Below are 15,988 nucleotides of genomic sequence, written 5' to 3'. Positions count from 1 at the left end.
TAGAGGGTTTAGGACGATTTATTCACAGAAATGGAATATAGTATTCATACTGATGTTTTCATTAGTGAATTTCATTTTCACCTGTAACTACAATTCATTATGTTGTTGGTGGCATAGAATGAGCCTTTCGTATCTACATAGGGAGCAGGTCCTCTTCCACAAAGTAGGCCATGTTGTGCCCCCATGTTTCTACAGCGGACAAACCAAAAACATTGGCATTACAGAGGGCCTTTCACATTTTAATGGCACCTGACGGCCACCATAGCTTCTCCTACACGTTTGGAAAGGAAGAGGTATTAGTTGTTTGCAATCTGCAGCCTCACCACTAGATGCCACTATATCTCACATAATGCACCTTTAATATCCCTTGACTGTTGGTGCTGAAATAGCATGTTTTCTCCCATGAAACTGAAGCTAGCTGGTGGCCATAGAGAATGAGGAACCCACTTTTACACTGTGGTTGATCTTGCTTTCATGTGTGCCTTAAAACTAGAGGTAAAAGGAAGGAACTGCAGAACCAACATTATTGAGTTCTGGTGTACATCATGTAATCTAATCATGTAATTTCCACTGGGAACCATAGGTGGAAAGCACAGCTGTCCTTTATAAAACAGACATTAAGCATACCCAAGAATAATACAACTACAACATTTAGTTGGTGATTTATATTCAAATCAAGTCCTTTCCATGTTTCATTTTGTGTCTGACTGTGAGAGGTATATTTCATGGACTTGCTTTATGAATGTTCCTCCAACACTTGGTACACCCTGTGGTGACACTAAATGTAGATGCTTGATACCTTTTACAGATACGTAATATGCTGTAGTTTATCTAGTGCAACATCTATATCTTTTGTAAAAAAAAAAGTCTCTTCATTTATTTAGCAGTTAACTGCACCTAATTATATCCCCACAGATAACATTTCCTGAGTGTGCATTTAAACCTACATTAAAAGTCCCCTTTGAATAGGAAACTATGACATTCAGATGCATACGTTTGAGGTTACGTGTACTTTTAAGGGCATGCTCTCTACAACCTGCTGTTAAACTTTATTATGTGTTCCTCAAAATGGCCACTAAAGAATACCACAGTAGAGCATTTCCAAAGCAGAGGTTGGTCAGCGAGCAATGCAAGTGCGTGCCTGCGCTCAATCGCAGACCCAGTCTTGTAATTTGTGGCCTCTGCAGTCAGCAAGGTTTAGGCATCAGATGGGAGGGTCTGAGCTAGAGCCGTCACATAGAGAGGAAGCGGCCTTGTTCTCCACCGACATGAGACAAGAGCAGTCACAATCAACCCTTCTCAATGGGTGAGTTTGTTTTTTATGTTTCTAAATGGGTCACTTGGTGTTTCAAACAGGTTATGTAAATGTGTAAATGTTGTGTAACTGTTGAGTACCAGCTGCAATCCGTCTGATTTGAGTTGAGCGTGTGTTGTGTGTGACCATATCTAGGGCAGTCCGGAGTGCATCTAGGGCAGTCCGGAAGGGCATCTAGGGCATATCGGACGGCATCTAGGGCATTTGCAGCTGGACAGGAAACAGTTAGCGATCAGTAACCAAGGTGGTGTAGGTGGCACTTTTATCTAGTATGGCAAGATGCTTCAGATTAAAGCAAGTATTTTGAAAATATCTTTAAAGACAATCCAAATATAAGATCTAAATTCAATTTTAGTGTTCACTGCTATACATAGGAACATTTGTAACGTGAAAAGACTTTTTCTTTCACTCGACGGGAGGTACATATCACACCAGCAAGAAAATCTTGAACATAAATAATACAGTTAATTTAAATTTAAAATGGGCAGCTATTTAATGTAATTAAATACTTAAGTACTTACTTAAATATACGGAAGGGAATTCTATTTTACATTTTACATGATATAGCAATTCAAGTTTACTAGTTAAAAGACAACCATGCGTGCTGTAAAAACATGATTTTACCGTGTACTAGTTAAGCCTGTTAAGCTGACTGGTAAGAGTTTCATTAAATAATACAAATAAAGACAAAAAGGTCTCTTCAATGGTGGAAACACTGAATTCTAAGATAATATGGCTTGCCAGACTTCTGTATTAACAGTGATCGTCAGGTCATGCCATTGATCAGTGATAATACTGAGATGATGACTCTGAACAGAGCAGAAAACCATCCAAATCCAAAACCTGACGCGTATTAACAGGTGAATTTCAACAGTGGGTCTTAACCCCATTTTCCTTTGCTTCAGTCACTCAGTGTGGACATGTTTCAACTAGTGCGCTGGAAAGTCCCACACTTATGCCACCCAGCCCCCAAAACCTACAAGGAAGTGAACAGGAAACGGCAGCTGTGACACAATGGTACCTGTGCAGTATTGGTTAGCGTGAGAAGAGGGGGCTGGCCGGAAGTGACAAGCCTTACTGGGCCCCCAGACAGCCCACAGTAACCTCAGGCACCAGCCATCTGCATTTAGCGCCCAAACTGTCATTAGCGTCCGTCGGGCCACACCATTTTTGCTCGGCAGTAACATGATTCAGTGGATGTGTGAGATCCTATGGCTTTGTTGGTGAAAAAGAAAGGGTTCGCCAGCGCTCCAGCTCACTCCAGTGTGAAGATGTGTCTTGAGCGCTCTAAGTAAGTAGATATTTAGTTGGGTGTTTTTTTCTCATACCAATTTGCAGTTCAAAGTGTGTAGTCCAAGCTATCAGGGACAGGATGGGCGGAAGACTCTAACCCTGGCTGTACACGCTCACTCTTTGTGTCGTTTACTCCTCCAGTAACTCAACCCTGATTGATCAGTAGGCGAGAAGTAGAGAGTAAAGGGGTTCCTGTGCTGGGTTTATGGGAGGTGAATGTGTGTTTTTTCAAGTAATAGTATACAGCTTGGATTGTATCACAGTTGCGGTTTCTCTGAACAGTACTGTCAGTTTTTTGGTTTGATGATAAGATTAAATCAATGTTGGAGGTGCGGCTCGCTTGTGCTTCTTGGTTTTAAAAATGGCTTTGCATTCAACAGAGAAGCACCGAAATAGCGACATAAAAATATGCCTTCAGTTTTCTCCTGACTTCAGTTTTAGGCAAGGGTTTCGTTTTATTTTCTCAGAAAGGCTGTAATTATTGTTAAGTGAGGGCTTCCCTTTTTTAAGGGGAAAGCACATATATGGAGACAGGAAGTGATGCAGTGGAGCAGCAGAAAGACTACACACGGACCTGGTGAACCAAAGTCAAAGTGAAAACTGAAATTGAAATGCACAAGTTTGAGGAATAGGATGTACTCTAACCAGAGATTCCTCTTTGGGACGTGCTAGAGTGAATGCTTGTGCCCAACTGACCGCACATGTTTTTTATATGCCACTCAAATTGTAGAAACTAACCCTGCCATATACGCACAGTGCACAGAACAGTTATGGCTTAGTCCCCCACCGCAGAATGTGGTAAACATAGAGCTGTCAGACTGTCTAGTGGAAGATACTGGCCTTCCTTTCAGCCTCAGAAAAATGGGAACCTAAGTAACTTGCTGCCTATCAGAGAAGGGGGGGCCCCTCAGTTCAAGAGCCAGGAAGACTTTTGCACAACAGTGTAGGGTTGGCTGGCCTTCCCATGTTAACAATCTGAACACCTCTCAGACCCTGTAGTCTCAATGGACCGTATATGGGACGGTTGTATTGTTTTTACGCTATAGAAATTAAATTGAATTGAATTGAATTGAATTGAAATGAATGGAATTGAATTGAATTGAATTGAATTGAATTGAAATGAATTGAATTTAATTGAATTTAATTGAATTTAATTGATAATGCTCACGAAGAAGAAATGCCCAATTTGTTATTGCAGGTCAGCAACTCCAGTGAAAGACACATTTCCACTTCCTTTAGTATAGCCAGGGAGTCAGCAGATAACTTTATGTTTATGTTCCTGCTGCAGGCACTGGATCGGTAGGCTGGGTCACAGACAGTGGATCAGTGGGCTGGGTCACTGATGCTAGATCAGTGGGCTGGGTCACAGACAGTGGATCAGTAGGCTGGATCACTGATACAGTAGATCAGTAGGCTGGGTCGCTGATGCTAGATCAGTGGGCTGGGTCACAGACAGTGGATCAGTAGGCTGGGTCGCTGATGCTAGATCAGTGGGCTGGGTCACAGACAGTGGATCAGTAGGCTGGGTCAGTGACCGTGGATCAGTAGGCTGGGTCACTGATGGTGGATCAGTAGGCTGGGTCAGTGATGCTAGATCAGTAGGCTGGGTCACTAATGCCGGATCAGTAGGTCACTGACAGTGGATCAGTAGGTCACTGATGATAGATCAGAAGGCTGGGTCACTGACTGTGGATCAGTAGGCTGGGTCAGTGATGCTTGATCAGTAGGCTGGGTCAGTGACAGTGGATCAGTAGGTCACTGATCAGTAGGCTGGGTCACTCACACTTGATCAGAAGGCTGGGTCACTGATGATGGATCAGTAGGCTGGGTCACTGGCAGTGGATCACTTTGTCTTAATAACTGATGACGAAGGCATTCCTGTGGGAACAATATTCACATAGTTTGAAACGGCCTGGACATGACCCTGACTGAATGTTATGGTTACTAGTGTTATGCTGTATGAGTAAGGTTTTACTAACCATGTTTAATAGCTGCCATTACACCGTAAACCTGTCCTGTCAAATAAAATGTTACATTCACCTCCATAGTGTGTCCAGTGCAGGCAAGGGCATGGCTTTGGACATAGTAAAGGACAAATGCCCAAGCATTACACATTATGATCCATAGCATTGGTCCATAGTATCAGTTCATAGTCATATGTGTGTCGAAGAGTCACTGGAGTATTTGTTTGAGCTGTTTTTGTTGTTATGATACATCACAAATTAATTTGACATCAACAATATAGAGAACAGAGGTTGAAGTTTTAGAAAAGCAACTGTCAGCTGACTGACTATCCAGAGTATCCACACCCACGAGAAAGTGTTGTTGCCATGGTGAGATATATGAAAATAGAAAGTGGTTCAGAAAGTTCTGTCATACTTCTTTACTGCTGTTATACAGCAATAAATAGCATGGGTTTTGTTCAATCATATGCCACTTGAGCTTCTGGCAATGTGTGGCTTGTCATTTACTGCAATGGAAATTCCTAGAGAGGTCGTATCAGGTCTAGTCACAGCTACCCTCCTTAAGAGTCCCTCGCTCCAGTGGCCTGCTTACCACTGGACAGGCAGACCACAACTTATTTGAAGTGGAATAAACCATTACAGTCATCAGCTGACACTCACTATAAGGACGATAAAACCGTCAGTGCTGGGACGGGAGGGGTTCTGATAAACAAAGGAAGCTGGTTATCTGTAAATATATGTACAAAATTAGAATGACACAGGGGAACCCTTTAACTGACATGTGTCAAACTCAAGGCCCGGGGGCCTGATCAGCCCGCCAGCTCCTCAGAATGTTGCAAAAAGTTCCATTGATTTGAATGAGCAACGGTGAAATTGTATTTGGTTTGCCTAATTTTCCCTCAGGATTAATAAAGTATCCATCTATTTATCTATCAGAGCTGGTCTGCCGCGGCCGCTGGTATGTCGAACTCACCACAAATACTGCAAGTCCCACAATGCACTGTCCCCGCGTTGGTAGCATATGCCAATTTAGGGAGCGCTTGCCCCACTGTCCGGCCCTCGACTTACACCCATTTTTTTTATTTCGGCCCTCTGTGTATTTGAGTTTGACACCCCTGCTTTAACTGAACGTTACACAAACTCCAAAGAAATCTAGCAGTTTTATCATTACAGTGTGTAATAAACTTCCCCAAAAAAAACATACAATCGGTAAATCACATCAAACTCACACAGAGAAATTATACCAGAGAAATTGCACCTTTTCTCACATATATTTCTTCTCTTCACCCTTTTGCACTGTGACTGCTTCTTTGGTAAACACTTGCAAAAATGAATGAATAAGTGAAATGGCCAATCTCAAAATGGATACAACGTCATCTCGAATCATAGCTGCATTACTCATTGCAGTTTATTTTAAACTGCTTACCCACATGCATGTACACACTTTCTGAAAGTCACACCAAATTTGCAAAACTATAGACTAATTCCATTTCCATTCCTTTTTTGCAAAACATTACACACATTTAATAAGGCACTGCCCTTCAAAATGCAACACATCTATAACAGTGCCAAAGGCTGACATTGGTTGTGATGTTGATGGGTTGCTGTGACAAGACCCAGATAGGAGGCAGGGTGCTGTCATACAGTCTCTTTTTATACAATGTGTTTATACTTACATACTACCAAATATGGTGTGTTTCCTTGCTGAACGCTTTGAAATACTGTTTTGGTAATGCACTCCAAAAAAGTCTTACAGTAATGTTACGACTGTCAGCATCGTTAAGGGCCATGCATTTATATATTGACCAAATATATTTCATTGTGCTAAACATCTTTAGCAAACTATTTTCTATTTTCTACATTCTAGCACTGAAAGTGCAACAGGTGCGCAGTCTATCAGACACACTTGGTTCCACATTGTTTCAGAAAAATTAAGAAAAAGGACTGAAAGTATAGACTGTGTATATTTACTCTATTGTAACCAGTTTTGGTAGATTGCTCTATGAAGTGCACTGTAACACACGTCACTTTAAAAGTGTAAGCCTAACAAAGATAGGAGTGTTTTAGATTGATCACACTAGTGTGTTTTTAGTGATCAAAAAACAAACCATATGAATTGTCGTGTTTGCCATTTTACCCAAAAAATTAGACCAGGTTTCCGAAAATTTGTGTAAGCAGTTGTAAAACACTGATCGAGGCTACACATGATGTGTAATGTTATGAAATCTGTTTTTTAAAAATGAGCAGAGAGAGAAGATGAAGCTTGTTGGCAGTGTTAGAGTTTGTTTGAGAGCATTTATGTCTTATCCTAGCTTCAGCCTGTCATTATGAATTTAATGTCCTTTGTAAGTATCTTTGATGCAGTGTTACAGTGCAATGTACCTGAGAGTGTAAGTCAGTGTGTGTGTGTGTGAGAGAGATTGATAGAGAGTCTGTTTGTGTGAGTGTGTGTGAAACTGAGTCTGTGTGAGAGAGAGTGTATGTTTGTGTGTGTGTGTGTGTGTGTGTGTGTGTGTGTGTGTGTGTGTGTGTGTGTGTGTGTGTGTGTGTGTGTGTGTGTGTGTGTGTGTGTGTGTGTGTGAGTGAGCTATTCAGTGAAGGACAACCCTAGTTTCATCTATCGAGGGAAAAGAGATAGACATTTATTTTGGCCTTAATGTTTGTCTGGACAGTCCCACTGTTTAGGCTAGACTAAACTCATCTTACTATTTTAGTCTCACAGTCCCCTTCTAGACATCCACCGTCATCCCTTAAGATCAGACTGATTGAAGATAACAGAAAGTGCAAGCCCCTAAATGTTTCCTGTTAGCAGCTCTGTTACACTGTGGAATAGGCTGCATTCCTGCATTCTTCTGAGAAGTTGTGCCTTTGTTCTCCTTGATGGGTTAAATTACCCCTGCAATATGGGCCCATGTTCAGTCAGACAGCCCAACTGTGTTTGTCCCACAGCATTTAATCTCCCTGCTGACCCCACCCAGTATCTTCAGACTTATGTCAGGGAGAATCAGATACCTCTTGGGTTAGTCAGGGGGAATTTTTACGACCTCCGTCATCAGTTCGGTCTCAGGTCCGTTCGGAGCTACTCTCTCTCACGAGCAGACCACAGCCAAAGTCATCAAGGGGACAGGAAGCAGGAGACCTAGCGAACAATCAGCAACTCTAAGGGGGCACGCGCATTCCAGGGGAAACGTCCCGCTTCCTGAGCAAGCATCCGCTTTGGGCTCAGGTTTTTCGGGCTGAGGCTCGGGCAGTAGCAGCAGTAGCTTGTGCTGGCTTCAGGCACCACTCTCTGACACAGGAGGGCCCTTTTTTGTGGTAGACAAACTCGCTCTCTCGCTCAGTCCTCCGCCCTGCCTGAAGCGCAGTGGAGAGGCAGCATGATGTGTGAGAATTCCCCAGTTCCGTGTGTCAGGAGACAGAGGAGCAGGAGGTAAGAGCCACTGTGGACGGGAAGGGAACAGAGACAGTGTTATTCTTAGCCTCGGCGCTGGTGAGTCTGCATTATGACATGTCTGTTTGGCAGATATGGGCCTGTCTGTGTGGCTCAGAGCAGTGTTCTGTGGTCAGTAGTTGCGTGCAGCAAAACGAGACTGAAAGTAAAGTGGTGGAACGACGGCCATCTTTTTATCTAATTTTCTGTAAATAGCAAGTGAACTAAAGCGCTTCAGTCGTGTGTCCTGAGAAATAGGGTTGAAAAATGACTGTAAGTACGACTATGAATGCGTACAGCACAAATGAAGGCCGTTCCCACTGAAAAGTTGCCTTCTCTCTTGGCTTACAGCTCCTTCATGTCAACATTGCCTTCATTAACTTTATGTCTGTGTTAAGAGGAGTGAGGAAAACTTTAACATCACATGACACACATTTATTTGCCTTATTTTATTGATCTATTTTCAGTCAAAGGATTTGGTTTCTGTAGATTTCATCTTCATGGTTGGAGCTGAAACAGTTGTAAGCTGGTCTGGGAGGTGCCCTCTGTGAGCCTCTCCTGTGATAAACAAAAGATGGGCTTGTGGTGAAGCTACTAGCCGCCAGTGTCTACTGAAGCACCGAGGACAAACACGAGGCTTGATTTTCCACACAGAGTTAGTCCTGCTACAAAGACATCTTGTTTCCCACGTCGCCTTTTTCTGTGGTTGTGGTTGTTGTTGCTTGGATAAGATGGAAGTTGAGTGTAAGCATTGCATTCCAGGATGTCATTTCACTGTGTCTGTTCAACACACTTTTGTGAACTTGAATTTCAGAGGGAGGGCATCTTGTCAATCTCTTTGTCAGTGGTGCATATGATAGGATGTGACTTTTTGTTTGTAACTCACCATAAGAGTATCGTCGTATTGTGTACCAAGAGGGTTCAGTTCCTTATCGTGCGTTTGTCTCCCCTCAAACAGGAACATGTCAGCTACTCAGGTCTACTGGCCCGTGCCCATGAGGGCCATCGGAGCTCAGAACCTCCTGACCATGCCCGGGGGCGTCACCACAGCCGGATATCTACACAAGAAAGGCGGAAGCCAATTAAGTCTCATGAAATGTAAGCGTTTTTTTTTTTTTTTTTTAAAGATCTGTCAGTCGTGTCTTTAGAAGGTGAACTCACCCAATTGGAAATCTATATAAACCTCCGTCCTAAGTGTTGTAATGTTAGGATTGACAAATGGCTCTTAAATTAAAGTCACTCATATTTGTAATAAACATCAAAAGTGGTCTTTGCGTACTCCATGTTAAAGCACTTCAAGATTCCTGATGTCTGTTTTTCTAAAACAGTCATCATTAGAAGTCTGATTTTGTGTGTGAACACATCTGTTCTTTTTTTTTTTGCTCCTGGTCCCAGGGCCCTTACGGTATATCATCATTCACAAAGGGTGTGTGTACTACTTTAAAACCAGCACTTCTGCTACACCGCAAGGGGCTTTCTCACTCAATGGATACAACAGGTCAGTAGCAAAAAAAACTTTCCAAACACTGAAATGTGTCTCAAGTTGTGGGCTTTGTCACAAAGTCATGTATTTAGATTTGTACTAAATACCTCATTTACTCTGAGTATGCATACAGTGGGTTTGTGAAGCACAGTTCCATTTTCGTTGATTGAATGTGATCTTACTTTAGAAACACTAGACATAACTGTGTGTCTGCGGTGAGTAGGTCACGTGTTGTAATGCTTCTCTTAGAAAGGCTATAGCCAGTTTGTTGTAGTGTGAAAAGATGCAGTGATCTTGTGACACAAATTACAACACACACCAAAACAGATTCGCTGATGAAGATTTGCATGTAAATTCAAACATCAAATACTTTGTCTCAAAAGGAGTAGAGATTTAGGAGGATTCTATATTCTCTAAACACCCACATGCTTACTGTTTTATTTTAGGCCTCAAAAGTATTGAGCCAACAAATGATAGCATTAAAGGCCACTGACAAGGAAACAAGGAATAACTGCCGTTGCCTTCAGCAGGGTAGTTTCTGAGAAAACTTCTCCCCCGGTCCATAGTTCACTCTGTTTCCCCTTCAGCTCCTCCCTGTTTGCGGGCACAGTGTCAGAGGCCGCATGGCTAATTATTGACTGGAACTACTCTTACGCCCCCTGCAGCTGGGTATAAATAGCCATTAAACACGGTTGCGTCATGGAATGCTGGGTTTTGCCTGCCCAACGTGCCTCCATAGCTAGACTGTGTAGGCCTAAAGCAAGGCATATCACGGCGAAGAAAACTAAAAGTCATTGAAGACAGTGTAGCATTGAATTTGACAAAAATCACTGAAGGTATGCAAAGTAATGCTTTAGGACCACATTCCAGAGCGATGTTTTGCTGGGTGAAAATCAAGTCGGAGAAAAGCACACAGTCTTGTCATGGAATGAATCTGTTTTGATTGTTCAACTATTGTGATTGGATGGCAGGGTTATGAGGGCAGCGGAAGAAACAACCTCCAGCAATGTGTTCCCCTTCAAGGTGGTGCACTTCCGTAAGAGAAACAGAACCTGGTACTTCTCTGCCGCCAGCGAGGATGAGAGGAGGGTGAGAGTCTCAGTTCAAATCCTACAGAGGGGGTTACTATCTTCACAACTATATACAGTATATGGTGTTGGTGGGGACATTTGATTGTCTTGAAATATGTGTACATTTCAATGCATGATTGAGAAATAAATAATTAATTTGTATCTATTCCTATGTATCTATTTCTTGATTTGTTGACAGAAATGGATGAGTCATTTAAGGAGAGAAATCGACCACTATAATGACCGTAGAGACTACTGTGCTCCAAGGTAAAGAAAACCAACACATTAAACTCTCAGTCCCTCTCATTCTCATTTTGACATCTTATGTACAGAAGGTTCACCGAGAAAGTCCCAGCACATCCTCTATCTTCATTCAACTTTTCGCTTTTGCATCTGGAGATGAACTGGACAAACAAGTTGTTTATATTTCTTAGTGTTTTGACACTCCAGGGCATGTGTTTAGGCCCAGAATGCTGTTAGTGAAGCCACCGTCCTCTTACAAATGGAGAACTTGAGGAGCTTTTTTTAAAAGCTTGGTTGTGTAGTGGTGACGTAGAGATGCTTTGACTTTTTATACACAGTCCCAAAAGAGTGTTTGCCTATTGTGCACTTTAGCTTCTGCAGGGAAGGGAACTGTTCTTGATGAAATCTCTTGAGCTGTTACATACCTCTTCTCCATCGACACGTTTTGTTTTTGTGGGGGGGGGGGGGGGGGACGTGACTGGTTTGGTTGAGGGAGGCAGGGAGGGATGGGTGGAGAAATGGTTTGACATTACTAACTGTCTCCTCCACAGTGACTCAGACTCAGATGAAGAGAGCTTCTATGGGTCAATAGAGAGTCCAATGAATATCACCCACGTGGCTGAAAACCCTGAAGCTGGTAAGAGAAAGAAGTGTTTTGAATGTCACTGTGAGGTCATGATGGAATTTGACGGACTGTTAAGTCCACTGGTTTGCATTTTATATTGTATTAGGAGGGATTTGAGTTACTTCATTTTAGTACAAAATCAGATTATTAAGTATTTGTGCTTATGCATTTCTCTCTTAGATGGATGTTTACCTAAGGAATGAATGCATTCATTGTTTAGAAGTTTTTGTTTATTGTTCTGTTCTATTGTGTGGTAGCAAAGTTAAATTCAACTTTATGTTTTGCATTTAGATTATCTCTTGGAGGAGGACTCTGATGAAGAGGACTACCTGAAGCCTGATGGACCATCTCCAACAGCAGGTATAATCAATATAACTGTTATTGAACTAAATTAACATTGTGATGTGGATTGTAGTTTGCTTTGAAGGAAATGCAAACATTTGTTTGATGCAAATTGCTGAGGCTATAGGCTGACTTCGGTTTTATTTTTGTCTTCTGTTTTTCAGGTCGACCCATCGCACCCCCTCCCTCATACCCTCCCCCTCCCGTCCCCTTTCACCCCCACCTGAACTCACCACCTGCTCCTTCGAAGGGCCCGCCCCCGCCCCCTCCAGCCATCTCAAAAAAGCCGCCACCGTGTTTCCCTGTGCCCACCCCATGCAGCTCGTCCCCCAACTTTCCCCCACTGCACGCGCCCACAATCCCATTACCAAAACCAGGGTGCTTACGGGGCTCTCGAAGTCCAACGCCTCCCGTTCCGTCCATTGACAGCCTGAGGAAGCAGATCGGCTCTAGGGTTACCTCCACCATGCCCCCTAGCGAGGCCAGGGACCGGAGGGCCAGCCCCTCCGTGGTCATCTCGGAGCCAGCCACGCTTCCCATCTGCATTGGTCTGGTGAAGAAGGTAGCCCTGGATGGCCACCCAAAACCCCCTCCCTTCGCCCCACCCAACAGGCCTCCTCCTCCTGCTCTACCCAACCACTGCCGCATCAACAAGCCACCATTTCCGACAGTGCCCAGCCCAGGCAGCAAGCCCCAAAGCCAGGTGACGGCAACCTCCCCCAACCTCGCTCTGGCCAAACCCAAGCCTCCTCCTCCTAAACCTCCACTCCCAACAGCTAAGGCAACAGCAAAAGGCCCCTCACTGCAGTAAGCAATCCTTTTTAATGTCTGTACAATTACACAGCTACAGGAAACACATTGGACATACTAAATATATTTTATGGATGGTTAACAGCAATAATGAATTAATAAGCAGAGGAATTATTTTCACAAGGTCAGAGTTTTTTAAGGTATTTACATTAGATGGTAAGAATACAAAAATATGTATGGCCCTACATGAGGAAGTGTATCTCATACCATGACCAAAATAGTAGTTTTATTTCTATGTGGCTGTAAATGTTTAAAAAAAAAGAAAGAAGAAGAAGTCACACATTGGTCCACCAGAAATGGGACTGAGGTCATGATCACCACGTGTGTGCCTTTCTCTCCAGAAGATCGTCTCCAGACGGGCAGAGCTTTCGCTCCTCGGTGGAAGAGGTTCCCAGCGCAGTGAGGAAGAAGAAAAAGAAGAAGTGCAAGGAAGATGACGAGGACTCTGATGATGACTATGAAAATGTGAGTGCGGCTCTCACACGGCGGGGCTTCCTGTCCGCGACTGCAGCTCAGTTGCACATTCACACACTTGAAGCGGCATGAAAGAGGCTGCAGAAAAAGAGGTTGCCGAGAAAGCCATGGCTGGTGGTGACACTATATCAAAATAAAACCTGGCCTACATTGTGGGCTTTGACAGACACTTTGATGCAGAGAACATCAAGAAGTAAATGTTGCAGCAACTAGGAAACTGCTCATACATGAAACACAGTAGCACAGAGTACCACTGAGTTCCCTTGTGTCTAGATCAGCAGTGTTAAGGAACATTGTGTGGACTGATTCGCCACAATACTCCACCAAATAGGTGCAATCATAGATTTGTCATAGAAAGGATATATAACATTGTAGAAAGGAAACAGAAACTGACAGCTGTAGTACTTTGCACATTAATGAACAGTGTTGGCAGACTTTTTTCATTTGTACTCATTTGTTTGTCACATATATCTGTTTAGGTGCAACTGCCAGATTCTGTATTCGTCGACACAACAGAAACCAGCATGGTTGAAAAGTAAGACATACGGACCTTCTCCTCAACATGTGGCCCTATATTTTTTGTATCAGTATTGACACAGGACTTCATAACTCACAGTTTATGTCAGAAAACACCAAAATCAATAGTTAACTCATTAATTGCTTTTGCAAAAATTGTAAGTACGGATGTTAGTATATGTTAAATGACGAGTGCCATTTACGTCAGTGAGTATATTTGAAAACAAATGGAAATTCCACTGTTATTTCAATGCACAAACATCCTGATGTAGGCAGATGTGAAACCCCCATTTCCACTCTGCCGCCGCCTACTGCCACCCAGTGGTGAAGGACAGGAGTTACATAAACAAGCCCCTAGGGGGAGCATGAGCTTCTACCATTCACAAATGTTGGTTAGGGCTTAGCTTGCTTTGCAGTTTGTTTGGAAATGTTCATACCTCATAAATAATTCTAACCCTAGGACTCCCGTTATGTCAGCGTGTACACTGCCAAAGGTTATCAGACAGTGTCCTCTGGTGCTTTACATTAAGATCTATTTGCTGTCTCCTACAGAATGTTTAAGGAGTTGCCTAGCTACCCAGACGATGGAATTTACTGCTTCCGCAACTCAGGAACTAAAACATCCAAGGTTAATTTCCCTCAATAATATTGTGTGTTTGTGTGTGTGTGTGTGTGTGTGTGTGTGTGTGTGTGTGTGTGTGTGTGTGTGTTAGTGTGTGTGTGTGTGTGTGTGTGTGTGTGTGTGTGTGTGTGTGTGTGTGTGTGTGTGTGTGTGTGTGTGTGTGTGTGTTTGTGTGTGTAAGATAGAGCGAATGTGTGTGCATCTTTTCACCACTGTTCTTTCTATATACATAGGTGCTAGTCGTGTGGGATGCGAGCTTAAACAAAGCAAGGAACTACAGGCTGTTTGAAGAGGTGAGTTACAGAGGGAATCATATCCATCCTCACCCTAAACCCAGACATGGTGTCACATCAAAACAACAATGACATATGTGTCCTATAGCATGGTGTCTTTAACAATGCAAAACCATGACAGTGTACCATTGCATCCTTAGATATGCCAATATGATGGCCTCCTACTTCAGAGCCTAAAACAGATTAAATCAAACCTTTGTTCTCCCTTTTCAGGAGTCAGAGTTCTTCCTGGAGACAGACTACACCTTCAGCTCGCTGGCCGATCTGGTGGAGTTCTATCACGGCAACCCACTACCCAACCACGGCTCCCTCTTGTTGCAGAAGCCCTACGGCTACACCCCGCCCAGGTGATCTCACCTATCCGTCTGCAAGGGCTCATGGCACCCATCAGTGGCAGCCTGCGCACAACAGCATTAGACTCCAAGACCAGCAAGTGAAGTGCCCTCTGCTGGTTGAGACATGTCACTACACCTACAGATGGCCCCCATTGGTCATGTGGGAGGACACATGAAGTGTGTGTGCACTGCAGGGGCCGTGGGTGGGATCTACTGCTGCACGTTTGTTCGCTCTGGATACCCACATTCCCTGCAGTGGACTCAACAGTAGGGTCACCAAACTGCGAGGGCAATGAATCACTTCAAAACTGTCATGGAGTTGAAAAGGCCAACGGGTTCAAATGTCACAGCAAAACAAACTGTTGTTTCCCTGACTGAACTCTGTTACAAAGGTTAAGATGGAACAGCGGTTCAAGAAAGAGACAGCAAGAAGCATTAAAAGAGGACACCACAGTATTATGTTTTGAAAACTTTTTTAAAGGAAAGTACATGGATGTGCATTGTGTATTTGAAATGCAGCACATAACATCATAGGATGACTGACACCTATTTATTCATATCAGAAAGACTCAATCTATTCTAGGTCACAGGTCAATTGATGTTTTTTGCTGGAGCTCAGCAAGGGGAACAAAATGCCAAGGTCATGGAGTCTAGGCACAACAGATACTTAGAAAATGCCAACCTTCCTTGTACTGTTTGTAAATAAATGCGTGTAAGAATGCTAGCAAAACTGTATGTACATTATAACAGTATATTTTAATAACTATATGTCTAAATTAAAGGATTTGTATACTTAATCTGAGCACAGCACCACATTGTCTTCCATATTGCATGTAGGCCTCCGCCAGAAAGAGATTGTTATAATCTCTAATGGTGTGGGAGTGGCTTTCCTTTTGTTGACAGGTCATTTTTCTTGAAAGGGGTTGTCATGGTATTTTTGATTTGTTAGTATGATAAATCAGACATCGCAAAGCAGGAGCATGTGCTATCCATGTGAATGCGGAGGTAATCCGATTGTCTAAATGAGCTGCAATCCCTTTTTTCATTTTGTTAAAGTGTTACACATTGAATTGGATTTGTGTAGCAAAAATTCACCATCATTTGACTAGGTGCTCTTTTGAGAAAAATATCTTGAGTATTCCTTGGTGCGACTGTCTAATATTGCTGAGGCAA

General features: G+C 43.0%; 1 protein-coding gene across 1 annotated transcript; it reads left to right on the top strand.

Moving 5' to 3' along the window:
- Positions 1–1,127: 1,127 nt before the first annotated feature.
- sh3bp2 (SH3-domain binding protein 2) lies at positions 1,128–15,392 on the top strand (the record flags this gene model as incomplete). Its single annotated transcript, XM_080834832.1, has 13 exons — positions 1,128–1,306; positions 8,961–9,100; positions 9,398–9,500; positions 10,457–10,574; positions 10,755–10,822; positions 11,350–11,435; positions 11,715–11,783; positions 11,930–12,572; positions 12,917–13,040; positions 13,529–13,584; positions 14,118–14,193; positions 14,421–14,480; positions 14,694–15,392. 13 exons carry the CDS (start codon positions 1,128–1,130, stop codon positions 14,829–14,831), a joined length of 1,860 nt encoding a protein of 619 aa, XP_080690958.1. The 3' UTR covers positions 14,832–15,392.
- Positions 15,393–15,988: the final 596 nt, after the last annotated feature.

This window comes from Sprattus sprattus (assembly GCF_963457725.1).
Source record: "Sprattus sprattus genome assembly, chromosome: 3".
In the NCBI taxonomy this organism is placed as follows: domain Eukaryota; kingdom Metazoa; phylum Chordata; class Actinopteri; order Clupeiformes; family Clupeidae; genus Sprattus; species Sprattus sprattus.
The sequence above is the reverse complement of the archived record's forward strand: the minus strand, read 5'-3'. Positions and strand labels throughout refer to the sequence as shown.